The 19,430-nt window shown below is 45.7% G+C and overlaps 1 protein-coding gene across 10 annotated transcripts; it reads left to right on the top strand.

Moving 5' to 3' along the window:
- Window positions 1-102: 102 nt before the first annotated feature.
- PNLDC1 (PARN like ribonuclease domain containing exonuclease 1) lies at window positions 103-12,486 on the top strand. 10 transcript variants are annotated; one of them, XM_075036060.1, is made up of 19 exons: window positions 121-492; window positions 1,070-1,127; window positions 1,246-1,319; window positions 2,285-2,318; window positions 2,442-2,565; window positions 3,286-3,374; window positions 3,667-3,767; window positions 5,067-5,143; window positions 6,010-6,147; window positions 7,102-7,171; window positions 7,427-7,512; window positions 7,738-7,793; window positions 8,877-8,941; window positions 9,809-9,862; window positions 10,076-10,118; window positions 10,691-10,790; window positions 11,272-11,447; window positions 11,620-11,718; window positions 12,294-12,486. In XM_075036060.1, exons 1-19 carry the CDS (start codon window positions 417-419, stop codon window positions 12,364-12,366), a joined length of 1,593 nt encoding a protein of 530 aa, XP_074892161.1. In that variant the 5' UTR covers window positions 121-416; the 3' UTR covers window positions 12,367-12,486. The 10 variants fall into 10 exon arrangements, 9 of the variants coding, with proteins under 9 accessions (XP_074892161.1, XP_074892162.1, XP_074892163.1 ...); XM_075036061.1 differs by having other exon boundaries at window positions 122-492; window positions 8,880-8,941; XM_075036063.1 differs by lacking the exon at window positions 121-492 and adding an exon at window positions 512-661.
- Window positions 12,487-19,430: the final 6,944 nt, after the last annotated feature.

Here is a 19,430-nt window from a genome sequence, read left to right on the forward strand (position 1 = left end):
AATATTTAGAACTGTAACACAGTTACGCGCCAAACCTGGTAAAAGCCGCGCAGCTGCCGGCGGCGGCCGGGAGCGAGGTGCCCCTTCCCCTCTTCCTGCCTCCGCCTGCTGCTCGGCCCCCCACCGAGGCCATGCGTCCGTCTGTCCGAGGGATGGGCAGAGCCCCGTAACCCCCGCAGCCCTTCCCGTTCCGGGGCCGAACCTCCGCGGCTTCTCGCTCAGCGTCCCCGCACGCAGCCTGACACTCCCCCCCAGCCCCCCTCACCGTCAACCGCCGGTTCCCGTGCTTGGTTTTTTTTTTCTTATTTCGCCTTTTTTGTTGTTAATCACGCCGGGGTTTTTTGTGTCGGTGTTTTTTTAAAGCCGGGTTAAGACCCCCCCCCGCCGCCGGCGGTGGGGCAGCGGGGAGGCCGGCGATGGAGGTGGGGGCGGCGGACTTCCAGCGGGCCCTGCCGCGCCTGCGGGGCCGCGTCCGCCGCGCCGCCTTCCTGGGTGAGCCCCGGCGGGGCGGGGGGCGGCCGGGCGGCCGGCGGTGGGGCCCCGGGCCGCCGGTGGTGGGGCGGCGGGCCGTTAGCGCTGGCCCCGGGCCGCCCTGCGGTGGCTGAGGCGGGGCGGCGCGGCCCTTGCCCGCTGAGGGGGCGAGGCGGCCGCGGGCGTTGAGGTGTGTTTTAGCAGGTGATGGCGCTGGCGCGCACCAGAAGAGCGAAGGCTGAGGCAGGAGGCGGGCGGCAGAGGGTTGGAAAGGGAGCCCTGGCTGCGGGGCTGGCCTCGGCTGGGCGGGTTGGGGGCTCTGGGTGTTAGTTATGGGCCGGGGGGGGGGAAACACACGTCCTGCAGAGGGTGAGTCGGGGTCCTCCCGGGGGGATGTTTGGATTACCTCAGCCTGCCACAGGGACGAGGGAGCAGGAGACTCCACGGCGGTCGGTTGCCTTTTCTCTTGAGCTTGCTACCGCTGGGTTTGACACAGAGGTTACCGTGGACGGAGGTGTTTCGGAAACCCTTGACCTGATACTGGTGGAACACATGCTTCATATTTAAGTATTTTTTTTTGTTCTTTCCACCTCAACAGCCATTGATATGGAGTTTACTGGCTTACATTCAACTTTCCCACAAAATAACCAGCCCAGGTAAAGCTGTTGGACTTGAAATGTGGGGGAGGCTTGCTGCTCTAGCTCTGTGAGAACCACCTGTGCATTGCAAACCTTGTTTCCATTCCCTTTCCCCCAATTCTGGTTTTGTTCATAGCCTGTTTGATTCCCCTGCGGAGCGGTACCTGAAGGCCAGGCAGAGCGTTCAGCGCTTCACTGTTACTCAGCTTGGTAAGTGCTGTTCTGACACAGAAAAAAATTTCCCAGGGTCCCAGTGGTAACTGGCCTTTTGCCAGCTGGTGAGCCCTGCGGGTAGCTCTGGTCTTGGTTCACTCATCACAGAGCCATTTGTTTGCTGTGGTAGTTTGTTTTTTTGTTGTTGGTTTTTGGTTTTTTCCCCCCTCGGAAGTTTAATACTAACAACTTTTTAGTATTTTAAATAACTTAAAATCAGGTGGGCTGTATACTTTTTGCTGGTCTGAAATTGTTCATATTTAAAGATTGCAGCTACAAATACAGGGCTTTTAAAACAGAAGGTGCAAGCGAGAAATAAGTGACAGCAGCTCCTATTTGTGGCTGTGTCATTTGATACAGTGTATGAGTAAGGTGACTATCAGCGAGGAAAAGGCTAGTATTTCTGATATTCCAAAAATAATAAAAAAATCAACCCAAGAACAGGCCTGTAGTGGTGGTGGAGTGCTATTGACAGTTAAGAACCAGTTAGAGGTCAAGAAACCAGCTCCAAAACTGTTTAAAATATTGTTCAAAGCCTTAGGCATTTTAGGGATTAATAGAAAAAAAAGGAACCTAAGTAGTAAAAAACATGTTTCAGTCCTCTGTGGTTCCTAGCTCCTTCCAAATGCTTTTGGAGTGTAGTTCGATCCGCAGACTTGTGTATGCATAGTTGGAGATTTTCGTCACCAACTTGCCTCTTCTCACCTGTTGCTCAATCCGTTTGCTATTTCATCAGGCTTGAGTCCTTTTCCCACTTAGCACTAGAAGCTTGTCCCTGTTTAGCTCTCCGGGAGCTGGGGAGTAGTCCAGCAGTTGCTGTTAAGATTTGCACTGTGGCTTTAGTGAGTGGAAAACACATACTCCACCAGGGGATCCCCACATCCCTTACCTAATTTTCACAGTATCTGTAGACACCCAGCTAAACATTGCCATTTCAATGGAGGTTTCTCTCTGTCTTGCAGGGCTGGCAATATTCTCAAATGAAAATTCAAACAAGTAAGTAAAAAAGCAGTTTTCTGTTATAATGAAGACAGTGCAGTTGAGATTTTATGCAGAATTCTCTTGGGAGGAGTTATTTCTTGTAATTATCTTCTAGAGAGATTTTTCTTTTCGTTGTAGGTATGTGGTGCATTCGTACAACTTTTTTCTCTTTCCCTCAACACTGGGAGTTACAGATGTCGAATTCACCCTTTCTGCATCTAGCATTCAGTTCCTGTCTCATTATGGCTTTGACTATAATAAGGTATGTAATCTCTCTGCCAGAAATCTAGAACAGAGGAATTCTGTTCTGTTCTGTGCATTACAGGGGAAATTAGGATTAGTATCCCTAAATGGTATGTTTCCGGGGTAAATAGCATCTTACTAAAGCATGAATGCATCATGTGGTTCATTATCAACAGGGGCAGCGAGTGCTGGTTTTTCTGAACGGCTGTAGAGGTGATAACCACATCTTTGTCAGTCTAAGACAGATTTCCCCACCTCAAAAAAAGAAAACCTGTCTCTGGTGAGCTGAGGCATTACTAAACAGAACCCAGTGGGAGTCTTCATTAGCCATGAAGGTGGGGAAGTTTACCTGCAGCTTATGTATTGCCACATTTCCCATAAAATTCAGACTATGTCATCGCATAAGAGCACTGTTTAGCAATTTTGGACAGGAATTGTGATATCTTGACACTTGAAGTATATCATTAAAGGAAAGGTAAAAGCAGAGCAAAAAAACCTGATTACAGTTGACAAAAATCTTTTTCTTTCCTCCATACATAAACACGTCTTCCCATATGTAAGAACGCATCTTGCGTTGCCTACAATTTGTATTTTTGAAGCGGATATTCTGAGAATGAGGAACACCAGCATCTTCTAAGTATATGCCAGTTTTGAACCTGGCTAACCTGCTATTCCCTAATTTGCTGCAAGAAAGTCTAGAGGAGAGTAACTAACCTGGCATTTTCCCCTCCCCCCTCAGTTCCTCAAAGATGGAATCCCATACATGAATGAGGTACAGGAGAAGATCCTTAGCCAGCATCTCTTGGAGGGTAGCTGGAAAGTCAGCAGGTGAGCGCTAGTCAGAGACGTGGATCCTCAGTACTGACTGTATTGACAGCTCACCTTCACTCAGATCACATTTTTTCAAAATATTAAAGTGTATTGGTCTGAATGCCTCACTGCCAGCTGTTCCAGCATGCTGTGGTCTGTCTGAAGGAAGACTGAGATCACAGGATACAATCTGGAGAGTTGGGTGAATGTTGGGAAGTGATGCTATTGCATTCCCACAGGAAGGCACGAGGCTTCATTTGTAAAGAGCTTTTTCTCACACTCTGCCTCGTTCCCCCTGATCCTGCTTTAGTGCCCTGGACAGGGATGTGCTGAAGAAGGCTATTGATGAAGTGACCTCTTGGATAGGTGCAGCAGAGGAAGAGGAGACTATGATTCTGCAGGATCTGAGCGGTATGAAACAGGGTGTCTCCCTTAGGCACCTTGTGCACTCTAAGTGACTTCATCACTTCTCCTGAACCTCTGGGGCAGCTACTGTCCTTTGCTGCCTGTTCTGTTAAACTGCTCTGTTGAGAGTGAAACCATCTGTGCCCATCCTGCCTTTACAACTCTTTGCCCCTGTCTACGCCTCAGTTCCTGTCAGGCATTCATCTCTGGACTCTGCTTTGCTGCTCCATTGGGGTGGTGGGTCTTTCTGTAGTGCTTGGAGCATGCTTTGTGGTAACTGACTTCCATTTTGTGCTGCTTCAGAGCAGCAGCTGGAGAATTTGTAGTTACTCTGGATCAGGACAACTTTTGACTTGTTTTAAATCCTGGGTGATCTGGTTTTTGTTTTCTTCCCCTTGGAGAAAGGAAAGGTGGGTCTCATTTCAGAGTTTGTTTCTTCTCATGTGGAGCAACAAGGAGCCCCATGGAGACACATATATATGCCAGTGGGGATGAACAGGCCACTTACCACCTGTGTTAGCTTTTGGGAGCACTATAGAAGAGCTGAGGAATTTCTGTGCTTTTTTGGAGGAGTTGAGGGACAGGGAATTGTAGCAGAGAATAGTTTCTAGGTTTGCTCACAGAAACCAAATCTTAATCCTCTAGGTCAGGGAGTAAAATACAGAGAAAGTTAGGAAGGACAGAAAGTATTTAAGGCTTTGTCTGTTGATGCTTTTTTGCAGAGTGTGAAATACAGGGGGTGGGGAGTGTGCTGTGTTTTGTCTTTGCTACGTTAACTGTAGTAGATATGATACTGATACTTTAACAGGGTCTGGCAATGGTTGAGTACCTGTGACAAGACAGACATTTATTTAAATAAGCAATAAGACTGATTAAGGTGTCTTTTTTGAATGCTGTTCAGAAGAGGACTAGGTTAGTTCCGTATCAGCTGTGGGGGAAAATGCATTAGTAACTCTCCTATACTTGGCTTCTGGGTGTGTTGCTTTGAAACCTTCCAAAACCACAGAAAAGTCTTTTTCATAGTAGCCTTCCTCCCTCTTCTTTTCAGTTAGTCTTTTCCTTTTCTCTGTGTCCTCACAAAAGCTCATTTGCCTGAAGTTCTTACTGTGACTTTTTTTTTGTTTTGCCTTTTTTTTTTTTTTTTTCTGTCATTGTGTATGGTAATGTACCAAGATCATACATTCAGGAGTATTTTCTGTACACTGGGGGATAAACATCTGGTCAATCCTTCTGTCTAGAAAAATATGTTTTCCTAAATAGGCTTGTCTGCACCTCTGAAGTTTTTACTTTTTTTTTTTTTCTCAGACTCTCAGATGTTTGAAGTTCAGCTGGTTCTGAGACAGGCTCTCCCAAATGTTTGGACACAGCCTCTTGGAGACAAGGTGAGATGGAAATGTGGACCTTTTGAAAAGAGGGTTTGTATCTAGACAGATTAGACTGGCATTCTTGCAGGGACTCTGAAATGTTGCTTGTACTTTTAATGATAGGGTCCAGGAGGAGGAGAAGACAATGACAAAGGAGTGTTCTGGGAAGTGTTGATTGTGGGATCCCAAGAAAAGGGATCCAGAAAACTGAGTAACTTTGGTTTCTGTTTGTCCTGTAGCCACAAAACACCTTGAGCTGGAAGTGCTTGTCCTTGGGGCACTTCCTGAGGGGCGCTCTCTGCATCTCCAGGCTTTTAGATCTCTCCTTCAATACTTCCACAAGAATGTACAGTTTTTAGCCTTTTTTTTTTGTGGTTGTCCTTTGCTGACTTTTGCCATGTAGTTGCTTTGAAGAATTTTACTCTGTCTGTTACATGGCTTGCTGTTTTGCTATTTGCTACTGCTATTTTACATTTGGTGCAATATTTTCTGAATTAAGTGTATTTACCCAGCCTTTTACCTGAGGCATAGCCTTTGGGGACTCAGTTTGTGTGACTGCTGTTTGTTTCTGTTTTTTGGTGACATGAACTTAGCATATTGGTGTGAAGTTAAATTGAATTGTGTCCATCTGTGCTCCAAAAAAACCTGTGGTAGGAACCATCCTCTTAACAAGAGAAGCGTTAATAAGACACCCTTAGAGCAGGTCTCTCGTTACTGGAGCACTGATCTCCATATGGAAGAGAAGTAAGACAGTCCTGATGCACTATTTCTCCATCCTTCATAGCCTAGAAGCTGAACATGTCCTCAGCATTACTGAACCCCAGTAAGCAATGTGCATACAACTAGCATGGGAGGCTGAGATACCCAATGACTGTTCTTTTCAGGTAATGGTGAAAAAAGTGAGTCCACAGCATCGGCAGCTTCTGGAGAACTCCCCTGATGACTGCTGCCAGAAGGAGCTCATTCTCCTGTCTGCCCGGGGCTTCACCAACCTCTTCCAGACACTTGTTAAAGCCAAGAAGGTAAAACGCCTCTTCCCTCCTCTCATTTTTCATCTCTTATGGATTTGCTACACTGGATGTAGAGGGATAATAAAAGATAAAGTAGTAATTTGTATTAAATGACTTGACTTCAGTGGGATCATCCTGTTTGGTTGTCAGTAAAAATGAGATGAATTCTTAGATTGCAGTCATGGTTAGAAAAAATGAGTGTTAAACATTACGTCTTCTTACTGACCAGGTCCCAAAGCATGCTCAGAATTATGGATCCAAACACTAGATTTCCCTGTGTTACTTTTCTATTACTTCTACAAACCAAGTGCAGCTCAGGGAGAGGGAGCCAGAACCCATTCTGCAACGTGTTTCTTACGTCACTTGAGAAAATGCAGGAGTCTGCAATGTTGAAAATCCTTGTGTTACACAGCATAAGTCACCATCTAAGAAAGCTGAGCAGACTCTTGCCTTTTGGGCAAGTTATGCTTCTCAGCATATGACAGATCAGTTTATTGGACCATATGGACCATTGTTCTGATTATGTGTGGAGATTCCTCTGTTCTGATTATGTGTGGAAATTCCTCTGTTCTGGATGCAGATTATTTAATGAATTTCAGCTTCAGAAGACTATGGGTGATGTGCAGGGAAAGGCTGTCCCTCCCCTTGTGATTGAGCCTATAAATCTGATCGCTGGAAGATTTTACCAGTGTTCAGCTGAACTGAGAATCCACCTAGCTCCTTAGGTCCACTCAAACTAGAATGCTGCTGAAAAAATACCCTCCTCAGAGAGTCCACAAGTCTGATTTTCTGAAAGTAGTCTTCCTGTGAGCTTTGCAGCCTGAATGACTTCTGGGTGAGCACATGTGGATGCTGTCCACCAGAGGAAAGGATTACAGCTGTTGAGCATGCCTAAAATTGGGTTATCTCTGAGCTCTCTTCAAAAATATGCTCCAATGGGCTGTTATGTTTATATTCTTCCCATAGCCCCTGGTGGGACATAACATGCTTATGGACCTTATGCATCTTCACGACAAGTTCTACAAGCCCCTTCCAGGTAACGCTTTACATAGCTGCTTTCCTGAGGCTGCTGCCTTTGCAGTGGGGTGGGACAGTAAGCACAGTGGTCATTTGCCACCCTGGCCACCCGCAGTGCTTAGGCAAGCAGCAGTGCTGGTAGCCTCTTCTGAGCTCTAACTGCTGGAGTGGTGCATCGTTGTTCTGACTTCAACTGTCTTTCTTATTAATTTGAAATACCATTGGCTTTTCCTCAGTTTTATGATGTCTTTCTCCACATGTGTTTTGCTTTCAGAAAGCTATGAGGAATTTAAAAGGAACATTCACAACCTGTTTCCTGTCCTCATAGACACCAAGACTGTAACAAAATCCATCTGGAAGGTGAGATGCAAAGGTCTTTCTGTTTGGAGTTAAGGCTTGTCTTTCACCCAAAAGAAGATGTCTTTCCTCAGTGCCCTGTGGTTACAGAACTGTGACCAGTTCTCAGTGTTGCCCTGAGACATTCTGATTTTAGATCTCATGTAATGAATCAGTAGTATCAGTAAATGAGCTCAGTTACCAAGAGGTCTGTCTTGGTTGGTTTTCTAACATGTTCTTCTTTTATAGAAATGTCAGTTTCCTCCAGTATCTAATCTTTTGGAGGTATATGCGGCTTTGTGCAGGTAAGTGGTGGGCTATAAAGCCTTCAGCAATCCTTTTGTTTTCTTGGGAAAGATATTTCAAACTCAGTCACTTCTTATGTTCATACTTTCCCTCCTCCCAAATGTTTTTCAGCTGGTCTCTTGTCTTTCTAAATTTGTGAGCAAAAGGTTTGTTCATCTGTCTTATAAAGTAATTGTGCAGTAAATTATTTGTTCTAAGTCACTTCTCATATTGTACCACCATTACTTCACTGGTCACAAGTTTGGCTTGCAGACAGCCTTACATACAACCTTAGAGTTGTATGTTGCTTATGTCGTGTTACGAAATGAGTGAGTTTCAGTTCTTAGTGAAAATATAACCTAACTTCAAATGCTGGCTCCCAAGAAAGAGCTGCATTGAGCCCAAAGCAGTAACTAAATAAAATGTTCAAGTGGAGCACACGAGTAGATACCAAATCTCATGAGCTTAGCCATGATGTGGTAGAAGAGTTCTCTTTCTTTTTTACACCTCTTCTATGGATAAATTGTTTTCATGTCAATTTTGCCAAGAAAAGGAAAATTTCACCTCTTTCCCCTCACCCCCTGCTCCCAAGAAGGAGATGCAAAATCAGTGCTTATAAAAATAGTACTAGGATTCTGGTTTTTTTTGTTTGGTTTAGCAGTTTCAGACTGGAGATTCTCACAAGTTTTTATACTTGTTTGTTCTGTCTTTTATTTCAGTCATTCCATGGGTATATGTTTATTAATCTGCCCTCCAGAGTTCCCCATTCAAATAGAACAATGTAGTCAACCCCTTTCCTTGGAGTTTTCCATTGATTTTTGGTTCCGTTCGCATTTTTTGTATGCATTTAGAGCAGACTTGCTGCTTAGAAGGTTTGATTGGGGGAAGAGACTGAGGAAGTATTTAGGAGTTAGTTTTCAGGAAGAAAACTGGTAGATACTATTCAGCTAAGTATCTTAGTGTTTGCACAGAATACTACCAAAGTTCCTTTTAAAGTCTTCAGTAGCTTTTTCTGAAATGAAGTCCCAGGTCACTAGAGAAGAGTAACTTGTCTCTAACGTAATGAAGAAAGACAAAAATCTTACACATCCACTTGTCTTCAGCAGCAAAGATCCCAAAGATCCAACGTGCCCCGTGATAGCTCTTGCAAGTGACTGCTCAAAATATGGTATGTTCTTAAGCAAATCTTCAAAGTCAGGTAGCTCAAAAGGGTTTTGTTTTACTCTGTGGATGTCCACATGCAAAGCACGGATCAGTGCCAGTGGGTCTGCTGAATTTCCACTGGGCTGCCAATACACGTTTTTGTCCTGACCCAGAGCCTGGGCTCCCAAAACGTCATGTGTTCTGCATGTCCCTGGTAGCTGCCGAGGGCAATGCAGGGCAGGTTTGTATCAGGCTCCTAGCACAAATGACATTTTAGCTAAGTTGGGTTGAACTGAGCCTGACTTGGGGCTCTGAAGAGTCAGTAGCTCTTGGAAGGGGCAAGGAGAGGTGCAAAACAGTGGTCCTAGAATGGAAAATAGTGGGAGCTAGTGGCAGTGATGTCCCAGAAAGTAGCAGGAGCTCAGTGACTTATGTGCAGGGTTAGTGGTGCTGTGTGTGCAGGAGGGTGTGTTCAGTACATGGTGCGATACTGGCTACAAGGCAGATGTTTCCTGGCTTCTGGCAGCATGGTGTCCTGCAGTGCAGGGCCTCCTGTGTTTTGAAATGGTTCCCATACCATCAATAACGTATACAACACAACTTGGCTTAGATCTTCATGAAAGTTAAAAGTTTTTAATGTGCATCTCACTAAGCTTTTCAGCCATCTGTTTAACTGCTGCCTTTTTGTTGGTATCGTTTTAAAATGCACGGTAGAAGCATAGACTTTCTGTGGGCTGTAAAGGTTTCAGGGTGAGGAAGGAAATATGGCTGAGGGTGGGGGGAAAAAACTCCACAACAGTGGGTCTTATGAATGTTAGGGTTTTGCAGTGGAGCAGTTTCCACAGTGTGCTGAATGTGTTTACTCCTTTTTGACTGTGTTGGACACTGACAGCTGAGAAGAAATCTCCTCACGAGGCAGGCTATGACGCATTTCTCTGTGGTTCAGGTAAAATGCTTCTTAAACACTTCTTCAGAGTTTGTGTTGGGACTTGGCAGTTCTTCTCCTGCTCTGTAGCTCTATTTGATGTTAAGAAATATTTGTTTATATACAGTCTGTTGCTCTTAGTAACTTAGCTGCACTTTAGTGAGTTTTTGCTTTCCATTTGTTTAGTTACATTTCTTTAGCTTTGTTCTAATGCCACCTCATTATTCCTCCTAGTTCTTCTGAAGTCAGCTCATTTGCTACTGTGCAGATTTACAGAGTGAGTGATGTTTAAATGTTTACTGAAAATTACATTACATAGATGGGTTTTACAGAAAACAGTCGTCACTTTGCTGTGGGTGACTTTTTGTTTTGCAGGCTGGCCTTCCTTTTGGATAAGAGAAAGTGTTACTGGAAAGGTCACTGTTCTAATTAGATTTTTATTTTATAAATCTGAAAGTAGTAGCTTTATGTCAAAGCTGACATTTAAAAAAAAGAAATCAGGGGCCATGCAATGGCTCAGAGGTTGGGAAATGGCATTATGACTCCTTTATCCTTGAACAAGCTCTCTCAAGTTCAGTTCACTTGGGTAAGGGTCAAATCATTTTCCATTAGTTTCCATATTTGAAATCTGTGTAATTCAGTGCCTTCAGTTAAGTTCCTAAGAGGCAGCTGTTGGAATCCCTTCCCTTTGCTTGTAGCTTTTTGACTTCTGTAGAAGATACCAAGAGCTGAAATACCTATTTTGTCACTAGTTAAAGAGCTGCTTCAGGACCTCTTGCTCCTGAGACACTGTGCATCAGTGCAGCACTGGAGAAACAAAACTTTGTTCCATTTTGTTTTCTGATGTAGTGATGCAGTGGAGGCTGATCCTTCTTTCTCTCAGTATCTCACCGTGTTAGCCGAGTATCTGAACAAAGTGAATTTCATCCGAGGTGGTGTTTCAAGCATTGTGCGTATGAATTGCAGGTCTGTGACCAGTTTGTGGGGTGTGTAGGTCAGTAGCCTAGTAGATGGCTTCATGAGAGGAGAAAAATCCACCAGTGCCTGAGCCCACCTTGGGAGAAGCTCATACAAACGGCACAACTGACCTTTTAAAATGGCAAATTAGTTGAATTTCTGTTTTGTGAAATGTTTCAATAGTGTTATTCTGTAAGATGGCATTAGTCAGTTTACGTTGCCCTAATTTTTTCTGCTCTGTAAGAGAGCTTGCTGTTTCTCTGGTGGTTTCTCCATGGTAGTCATGACAGTTTGCTTTTATGACTCATGTTTAGAAGAATCTTGGGTCAAAAGAAAAATAATTTTACACCAACAGCTGTGTTGTACAACCTGTCTTATTTACATGTTATGTTTTGCATATTTTCTGATTATATTAATAGTGCTTCTGTAGTATTTCCGAACTCAGATATGTCTCGGTATTGTACATTTTCCAGAATTTTTGTGGGGAAGATGCTCCCTGCCAACATCCCCCTCTCTTGGTTGTCCATGTCCAAGGCTGGCCAGGGCTGAATGAAAGGCAGATTTACCAAGAGTTTAAAGCTCTTTGTCGCTTTGATGTCAGATGGCTTTCAAAGAACCAGTTCATTCTGCTGTCCAATAAATTTAAGCAGTAAGTCACCAGAAAGTCTCAATTTCCTGTCCCTTGATCCTCTTTGATCTAAGTCTTCATCCCACTCTTCCTCTGCTGTGACAACTCTTAGATAAAGAGATTCCTGTCCTGAGCTGTGGGATGCTATAAGCAGCCTGCAAGCCATGGCTTGTGATATCTGCTTTCATTACAGTGTCAGGCTTGTTCTGCGAGATTATAAGCATCACCCTCATCTGCGGATTTCTGTCTATCGCCACTGGAGACACTCTCCACGTGTGAACTGCCTGCTGCAGTGAGTTAGGGAAATCACAGGAATGGAGGGGGGGAAAAGCATTCCTTTCAGCGTGCCTGGCCCTGTCACAGGAGAGTCTGTTGCTCTTTTGCAACGTTCTTCTGCCAGCCCTTCAGGAGAGCAAGGGGTTCAGAAGCAGGTTCACTTGCCAACTGCTGGGTGGCTACTTGTGAGCTTTCAGCCCTGGGCAACTGGACTTTAATGTTGATCCTGATTAACTGGGAAATGTTACCCCATCGATAGCACAAAACTATGTATGTGCTATTATAACAGACAGAGGGTTATCTTAATGAGCTTTAATGCTAGCTTTAATAAGCTTGAGGAGAGAGAGGCAGAGTCTCTCAGGTGTGGGATGGATGTGTTTTTTCTACAGCAGAGTCAAAGGCTTGGTAGTAGGAGAGAATTCCAGATTCCAAGTGCACCTCTCTTGTGGGGTGGTGACAGCGATGCTCATGAATGGTGAATTTCTGGCCTGACACAGTTTGGAAAAGAATCTCAGTGCTTAATAAGAACAAAATTAAGTCTTAAATATAATATAAGTAGCCTAACTGCATTTTATTATGCTTGCCCTTTAGAGTCTCTAGTATTGTGGCACTGTGGTCTCTCTTGGCCTTTGTACTCGGAGGAGCTCCTTGCTGTTCATTCTAAAGGACTGCCTTACAGATGAGACATGAGGAACGCAGATCTTACTTCTTGTATTCATCTATGTTTTGTTTTGTTTCATTTCATTCAATAAATTATGAGGGGAAAAAAAAAAGCTATGAATAGTTTTTTTAATTGCTTTCTTGGAAATGTGTTTTTTTAAAGAGGATGTGTTGGTTTCCAATTTGTGGTGTTTTGTAATCTCTTCAAAGCATAGTCCCCTCCTGAAGAGGGAGAGATGGCTCTTTCAATGCCTAATTTACTTTGATCCTCTGTTGGTTCCTCACAGCTATTCGTAACGCCCTGTTTGTTCCCAGTGCTTGTGCTGCTGCATAACACACATTTCTGATGAAGTTCGGAAAACTATGAAATGAAAGAGGCTATTTTCAGCTTCAGTTGTAGAGCAGGGGAAACATCACTGTTTACCAAATGAAAATGGGCAGAGTTGATGGAGAAACCACTATTGGGGCTCATGAAGGATTCTAGGGAATAGTAAATAATTTGCAGTGCTATCAGTGTCATGCAGTGGTATTTTCAGTGGCAGTGGAGCTGAGGATAGACACAGATAAGCAGAATTTATCAGCTTCCAATTTGTAGAATACACACAGGTCAGGTGAGTTGGCAAGCATTTCTGTTTGCTTCTAGCGCACAGCATGTGAGCAGTCCTTTATCCAAAAATATCATGAGACATGCTTTGTTGATCATTTTCTCTGATATAGCTAGAGTATTTGTCAGTCCAGGGACTGTGGTCTTCAGAAATTTTTCTTAGTAATTTCCTTCTCTTCTTAACAACCTGCTGATCTATGGTTTCCAAATAATGGTCCCTAGATTTCATCAGTCAGACCTAGTTGGATGGGGCCCATGAGCATCTAATATGTAGAATCTGCCTTAAATGGGCTGTAAAATGGGAGTTGCTGCAGGGGACCTTAAAGCAGCAGCACAGTATTGCGTTGTGCCTGAAGATCACGTGCTCTCTGCTGCTAACGGTTTGCTGCTTTGCTGCTCTTTAGGAGAAAAAGGCAGTGTATCTTCAGATGTGGTTCTCGAGTTCTGTGCAGCTTGTGGTTAACAGCTCTTATTTCATAAGCCAGCTAAGTAACTGACTTCTTGATGATGGGTTTTTTATTTTGGTTGGGTTTTGGGGTTTTTTTTTTTTTTTGGTAACCCCTTCCAGTGATGGGGTTCTCTGTCACAGTGTTGCTTCAAATACCAGTAACTATCTTCCTGTTTATTCTGTAATGTTTTTTGTCTTTTAGCATCATTAGACACCCCCATTGTGTCAAGGAGAGCACAGGCTCTGTGTGTTGTGTAGATTGGGAAAATTTTTACTGGGTGTTACACGCAGTAGCATGCATTTTCCCATAAAACCCCTCTTTTTGGCTTATGACCTGGGAAACATAATACCCTTGTTCCCTGGGGTCCATATTCAGCTAGCGGCTTAAACGTGGGGAGGTGCAGCCTGACTTGCATCTAATCTTTACAATCTGGGGATCATGAAGATACAGATGCTGTTACCTTTGAGAAGCACAGCAGTTTTTTAAAGGAGCGTGCACTTTGAAGGAGCCAAGAAATTGTTCTGTCTTTAAATTTTGCTCCCTTCCTCCCATTTTTTTCGAGTGGCACGCAGACAAATAATGAATTAATTCCCTGCAGTACTAGTCTCTCTCTTGGTTCATCCTCTAGAGAAAACACTTCCCTGCAGAAGAAAGCAGAGATCCTTTCACCCCTTTTTGAGAAATATCCCATGGGTCTGACCATGCCTTCCCCCTTTCCAAGGGACAGACCTACCTCATGTAGCAGCAACATAGTGTAGTGAATTGAGAGACTTGGCTTGCTTGCATTAGAGCTGGGAGAACTTATAAATAACAATTGCTGTAGATCTACTAGATATTCCTACTATAAATCAGGTAAGTTTACATGCAGAGTAAATACACGAAGAAGAAATGAGAGAGGGTTGACTATATTCTGATCTCCCTCCTAGGGGAGAATTTACAGAAACAAGTTGCCTGCCTGTAATAACCTAGGGTCACTTGCTGCTCAGAGCCTTTTAAAGAGATCAATCAGATGTACTAGCAGTCAGTTCCCATGAAATGAGTTAGCTGGGGGCTAGTCTAACAAATCAGAGCAGCAACTTTTAGCTGTGGGAACAGATTTACAAGTCTTTCTGAGTGACTGTAGATCAAGACAAAATCTCTCTGAACATGCCAATCTGGCCATTCTGACCTCAGCTGTTGCTTTTGCTCCAGACTAGGGAATTGTTATTAATTGAAGTTGGAAGGATCAAAAGTAGTTCAGGTTATGCCTGTTCCTGCATGTCTTCTGCAAGGAGTGGGGGGTGCTTTTGATTCTTGTGAAGCCAATTCAGGGTGGTGCAACCTGCCTCATAACTCTGGCTCTGGAGAGGTGCATGTCAAAGTTGCTGAGTGACTCTGAGGGCTGGCAGCTTAGAAAATCAAACCTGGCTCCCTAAGACAGTGATTAAAACCACAGCAAAGTCCTTAGCAGCATTTACAGCACACCTGCTTCTCAGCACTATGAGAAACTTGTACTTCAGCTGTAAGGCTTGAAAGGAGAATTCCAACCCTCAATAAAACAAGATGTTAGAATTCAAGTTGTGAAGGTGTGCATTAAAAGTATAGCCCTGCAAATGAAGCATTGCAGATCAGAATATATCTATTTCCGAGAACAATTTGATTTTTGATACACTGACTTTTTTTTTTTAACATGTTCAAGATTAAATATGTGGGTTTTGAGATAACATCTCTACTCTGGTGGGAAGCCTCTCAGGGCACCTCCTGTTGCTGAACAGCCAGAGTGGAAGTCTTGCAATGGAGGAGCTCAGCATTGTCTCAGATTAAAGAAATACTGTCATACCAGACTGTTGTTGAGAAATTTTATTTTTATCATTAATTTTGAAAAAAAAAAAACCAAAAAACAAACCCAGCAAACAACACTGTTCAATTATGCAAAAATGTCTATGGATCCATACATGGAAAAGGCAAAATTATCTCTAAATATTCCTTCAAATGTCATTCTTACTGCTCGTGGCTTCAGTGGTGATATGCCAGATATACTCTGGCATTGGAGGAGAGAAGGATTTACCTCTCTTAAAAGGCAAGGTATTCTTTTTACATAGAAGAAAATTTTATATACTCCTTTGTTTTCTAATGGTGTGAATCAATGATTCCTCTTAATATTATGCATTCATTCAAAATACATCATAGCTGAAAACCTTGGTACATCTTGGAGTGGCAAAGTTGCAAATGTTTTGCTGGACAAATCAAGTGAAACAGCCTGGTGTAAAGTGCTGGCATCGCTCACCCCCTTGATGTGAGGTAGCCTAACAAGCCAGAATGGCTTTGGCTGTATTGCAGCACCGCAGCTGGGTCAGAAAGTTGTGTGCTGATAAAGCGACTGAGGAAATTTCCATATGCCTTTGACGTGGGAAGACCCTGCTGTACAACTGCTCTGTTAACACATTTTTGTGGTGGTCTCCACATGCAGCAGCAGATCTGACTTTTGTTTTCTGGTTTTATCTCCCTTTTTTCCCATGGCTTTACACAACAGCCCTTCTCCAGTGGTTGCTGTAGTCTCTACCACGGGAGAACACCTGCCCAGAAGACTAACTGAGGGAGCAGTGCATGAAATGCTGTGGCCATATTTCTTCCAACAACCCTTACACTTAGGAAAGGGGGTGATTATACCCAGTCTGACACAAGGGACCCTCAGAAGGGGAGTGTTGTGTTGGCCCAGTCGGCCCCGGTCTCTGTAAGGCAGGTGCGTTAAGGAGATACAGACCAGTGATGCTGGGGAGAGCACAAATCTCTGTCTCTGGGTTTGCTGGAGGAGCCCAAAAGCATGGATTAGAGCTGTGCTGGAGGTGTGGCGTGTCTCGTGGAGGGGACGGCTGACAACTGAGACGGCTGGCTCGCAGAGCTGCTGCCTGGGCTCGCCCACACATCCCTAGGAGCACTGGTGGGGAGATACACAGGTGAGTATACGTAAGCACTGTGTATTTTGTTACACAGGCTGTGGCTGAGCAGCAGGGAGGGAGGCGAGCGGCCTCCAAGCCCTACCTGTGCCCCCCGAGACACGTGGAGCTCGTGGGGCAGAAGATGGTCGGGGGTGGCTGCAGGGCACAGGCTGGGGCAGGCAGAAAGGGGACGTCCAGCAGCGATGGAGAACATAGGCTGGCAGAGGGGATGGAAGGGAAGATTTTCTTCCGGAGGCCCCTGAGGAGGTGTGAGTTTGTTGCAAGGCAGGAGGCCATGAAAAGTGGAGAAGAGTCGCGCTGCCAGGTTGTGTGGGGAGAGTTTATGCCCAGTGTCTCACCCAGCTCATCTATGCTTTCCCTGCTGCAGACACTACCTTGTTCAAGTTTGTGTTTTTAATTGGTTTTAACAAAACCAGTACTTCAAGTATTGTGTGAGCACCTTCGGGCTCATCTTCAGGGAAGGAGCACGGGGCAGTCCCAGCTCTGAGGGATTCCTGGGTCAGGATTGCTCACTTTTAAGTGCATGCAGAAACGCTCCTGCCTGACGTTCAGACCCCTGTCCTGCAGCTTGGGCAGGGGAATGAGACCCGGATCCTCAGCATGGGGGGATTCAGATGTGCCTTTCCTGTTGGCATCCTAACAAACAGGCGAGTAGTCGAATTCTCTTGCAGCTTCTCCCCAGCCAGGTGAGCATATAGAGATGAAGAGACACATATTTTACCAAAGGCAAGATGGAGATGGGGCTCCTGCATCCCCTTCTCCTCACATAGGACCGCCAAGGGCCCCCGCCGGACACAGGAGTGATTGATACTGGTTCTTCTGTTTCTGGAGCAAGTGTGTAAACCCACAGACCTGTACAAGACCTTCTGCAGCCAAGCTTTAAAAGAAAATGGAAACAGCAATTCTGTTGGCAAAGAACTTAATGCCAGTTCTGTAAATTAGGCTTGCTTTTAAAATACCTGTGAGATGGAAATCTGCAAGAAGTAATGGTTACGACGGAGGAGAAACACATGGTGTTCTGGCAGAAACACATCCAGTTAAAAAAAAAAAAAAGAAAAAAAAGTGCTATTTACAACATGAAAATGGGTTATCAACACCACCCAGGCACACACAAAATGAGGAAATCCTAAAGTAGTTCTAAGTCTGGACCTGGTCCAGCCCACTGACACCGCTGGAGTTCACCTGGGTTTCTAAGCAGTGGAAGAGTAATTGGCAATCCTCAGTCTGTATTTTGAAGTAATACAAACTATTTTATTTCTCCCATAAAACTTGGCACTAGTGATCGGACAGAGCTGTGGCATGTTCTGAGCTTGCTCTAAAAGATGATGCTAGAAGTTTCTGCCTTGCCTCCAGCTTTTGGTTACCAAAGGTCATGCTGTCTATAATTTCTAATTTCTCATTGTCTAACAAGCTGTTTGCTTACAAGTGCAGCCAGCGTAACCGAAACAGGCAGTCGTTCACTCACCCACTGGAACTCATCTGTCCCGCGCATGAAATGCGTACAGCGGACTTTGCCATTCCTACATAAACACGAGGATTTGCAAACCCACAGGCTCCCACAGCTGCCCGCAGTGCTCGGGGCTTGCCCCCTCCCTTGGGATGTGGGACTGAAGCAGCTTGATGTAATTGTTCCGTAGGGCCGCTGGGTCATGGGAACCGATGCCACAGGAGACGTGCCGGGCTCCTGGACCTCCCCTGCGGTCCTGCAGCCTCCGGCAGCTGGGCAGCCTCCAGGGCTGGGCTGGGGCCGGCCGCTCAGCGAGGGCTGCCCGGGGGCTGTCTGCAGCAGAGGCATCCCCGGGGAGGGGGATGCTCTTGCTCCACAGCTTGCATTGGTGAATGTCCTACACATGACTTAGCCCAAGAGAAAGGCACGGCGATGGGGGACAGAAACACGACCGGATCTCTTCCTAATCCCACGGCACCTGCTGCCGTCTTTAGACTCCCGAATACTTGCACGGTCTGGCTGGCACCTCCGATTCCACACCCGCTCCCTATGGAGCTCAGCCTCCTTTACCTGCGTGTTTCCAGTGGTGGTACTGCCGGAGGAGGCACCTGGAGGAACAAACGTGGCTGCTGGTGGCTGCTGGCCCACGGCGGGTGGTGTCAGTGGAGCGGGAGGCAGGGCTGCTGCTGCACAAAGCGCTGCTCCGTCCCCTTGCCGCAGGCGGTTCCCAAGGAGGATGTGCTTGCCTGTCAGCTATTTTTATTAGCGTTTGTGCTAGAGCAGTGGTCATGAACTCCTGGCACACGTGCCAGGATTAGCAGCCTCGCTGCTGGCAAGGCAAGAGTACAAGAGGACCCTGGTCCCACACTTTCTTCCCAGTTGTTGGCCCGCAGCAGGTCCCAGGGTCAGCAAGCGTAGGAGAGAGACGGGCTCTGCTTCTCCTCAGCAGGGGAGAGGAGCTGGGAGAAGAAGTTGGATTTGGAGAGGACTGAGAGCTGGAGGTGGTACAAAAGGGTTTGCTACTGCTGATCTGCAGGGTGAAACCGGGCTCCAGCCCAAGGCTGGAGATTTTGGCACCTTCACCTGCACATCACTTCCTCCTCGCTGAAGGTTACCACTTCTCTCAGGGTTTTGCACATTCTCTCTAATCTGCCACATCAGCACGAAGCCCACGCAGCCCGCCAGAGACGGGCAAGAGGGCTGGAGCAGCCGACGCGAGGAGCTGGCAACCTGCAGCAAGGGTCAGCGTTTCTTTCCTGCTACTCTCCTCCTCCAGCTCCGAAGTATAAAAATAAATGCAGCTTTCTTTATAAATATGGATTTCCCCCGCCTCCAACACTTTTTCTAGCACAGGGATGATGCTCCGGGCTGGTGTTCTGCTCTCTGGTCGCAGGTCTCTCATCCCCAGGCGGGTGTCCCAGGCCAGCTGAATACAGCCACGGTTGCCCCACTCTGCACCCAGCTCTCCGTGGGCACCAGAGCCAGCCCGGACCCGTGCCAGGGCCCCGGTGCTGGGCAGCCTGCCTGTCCTCGTCCCTCTGTGCTGGAGCTGGTTTCCCTGTCCCCTTTAGTCTTCCTTCCTCAGTAATCTTGCGCAGTGACTCACTAGTTCAAGTGGGGGGCTGGGAG

The sequence above is a fragment of the Buteo buteo genome, chromosome 9, assembly GCF_964188355.1.
Source record: "Buteo buteo chromosome 9, bButBut1.hap1.1, whole genome shotgun sequence".
NCBI lineage: Eukaryota > Metazoa > Chordata > Aves > Accipitriformes > Accipitridae > Buteo > Buteo buteo.

Bases quoted from the DNA above. Each gene is read 5' to 3' on its own strand.
- PNLDC1 (XM_075036060.1), top strand. From the start codon at position 417: ATGGAGGTGGGGGCGGCGGACTTCCAGCGGGCCCTGCCGCGCCTGCGG. The intron at 7,513-7,737 runs GTGAGATGCAAA...CTTCTTTTATAG, and splicing joins TAACAAAATCCATCTGGAAG to AAATGTCAGTTTCCTCCAGT. The intron at 11,448-11,619 runs GTAAGTCACCAG...CTTTCATTACAG, and splicing joins CTGTCCAATAAATTTAAGCA to TGTCAGGCTTGTTCTGCGAG.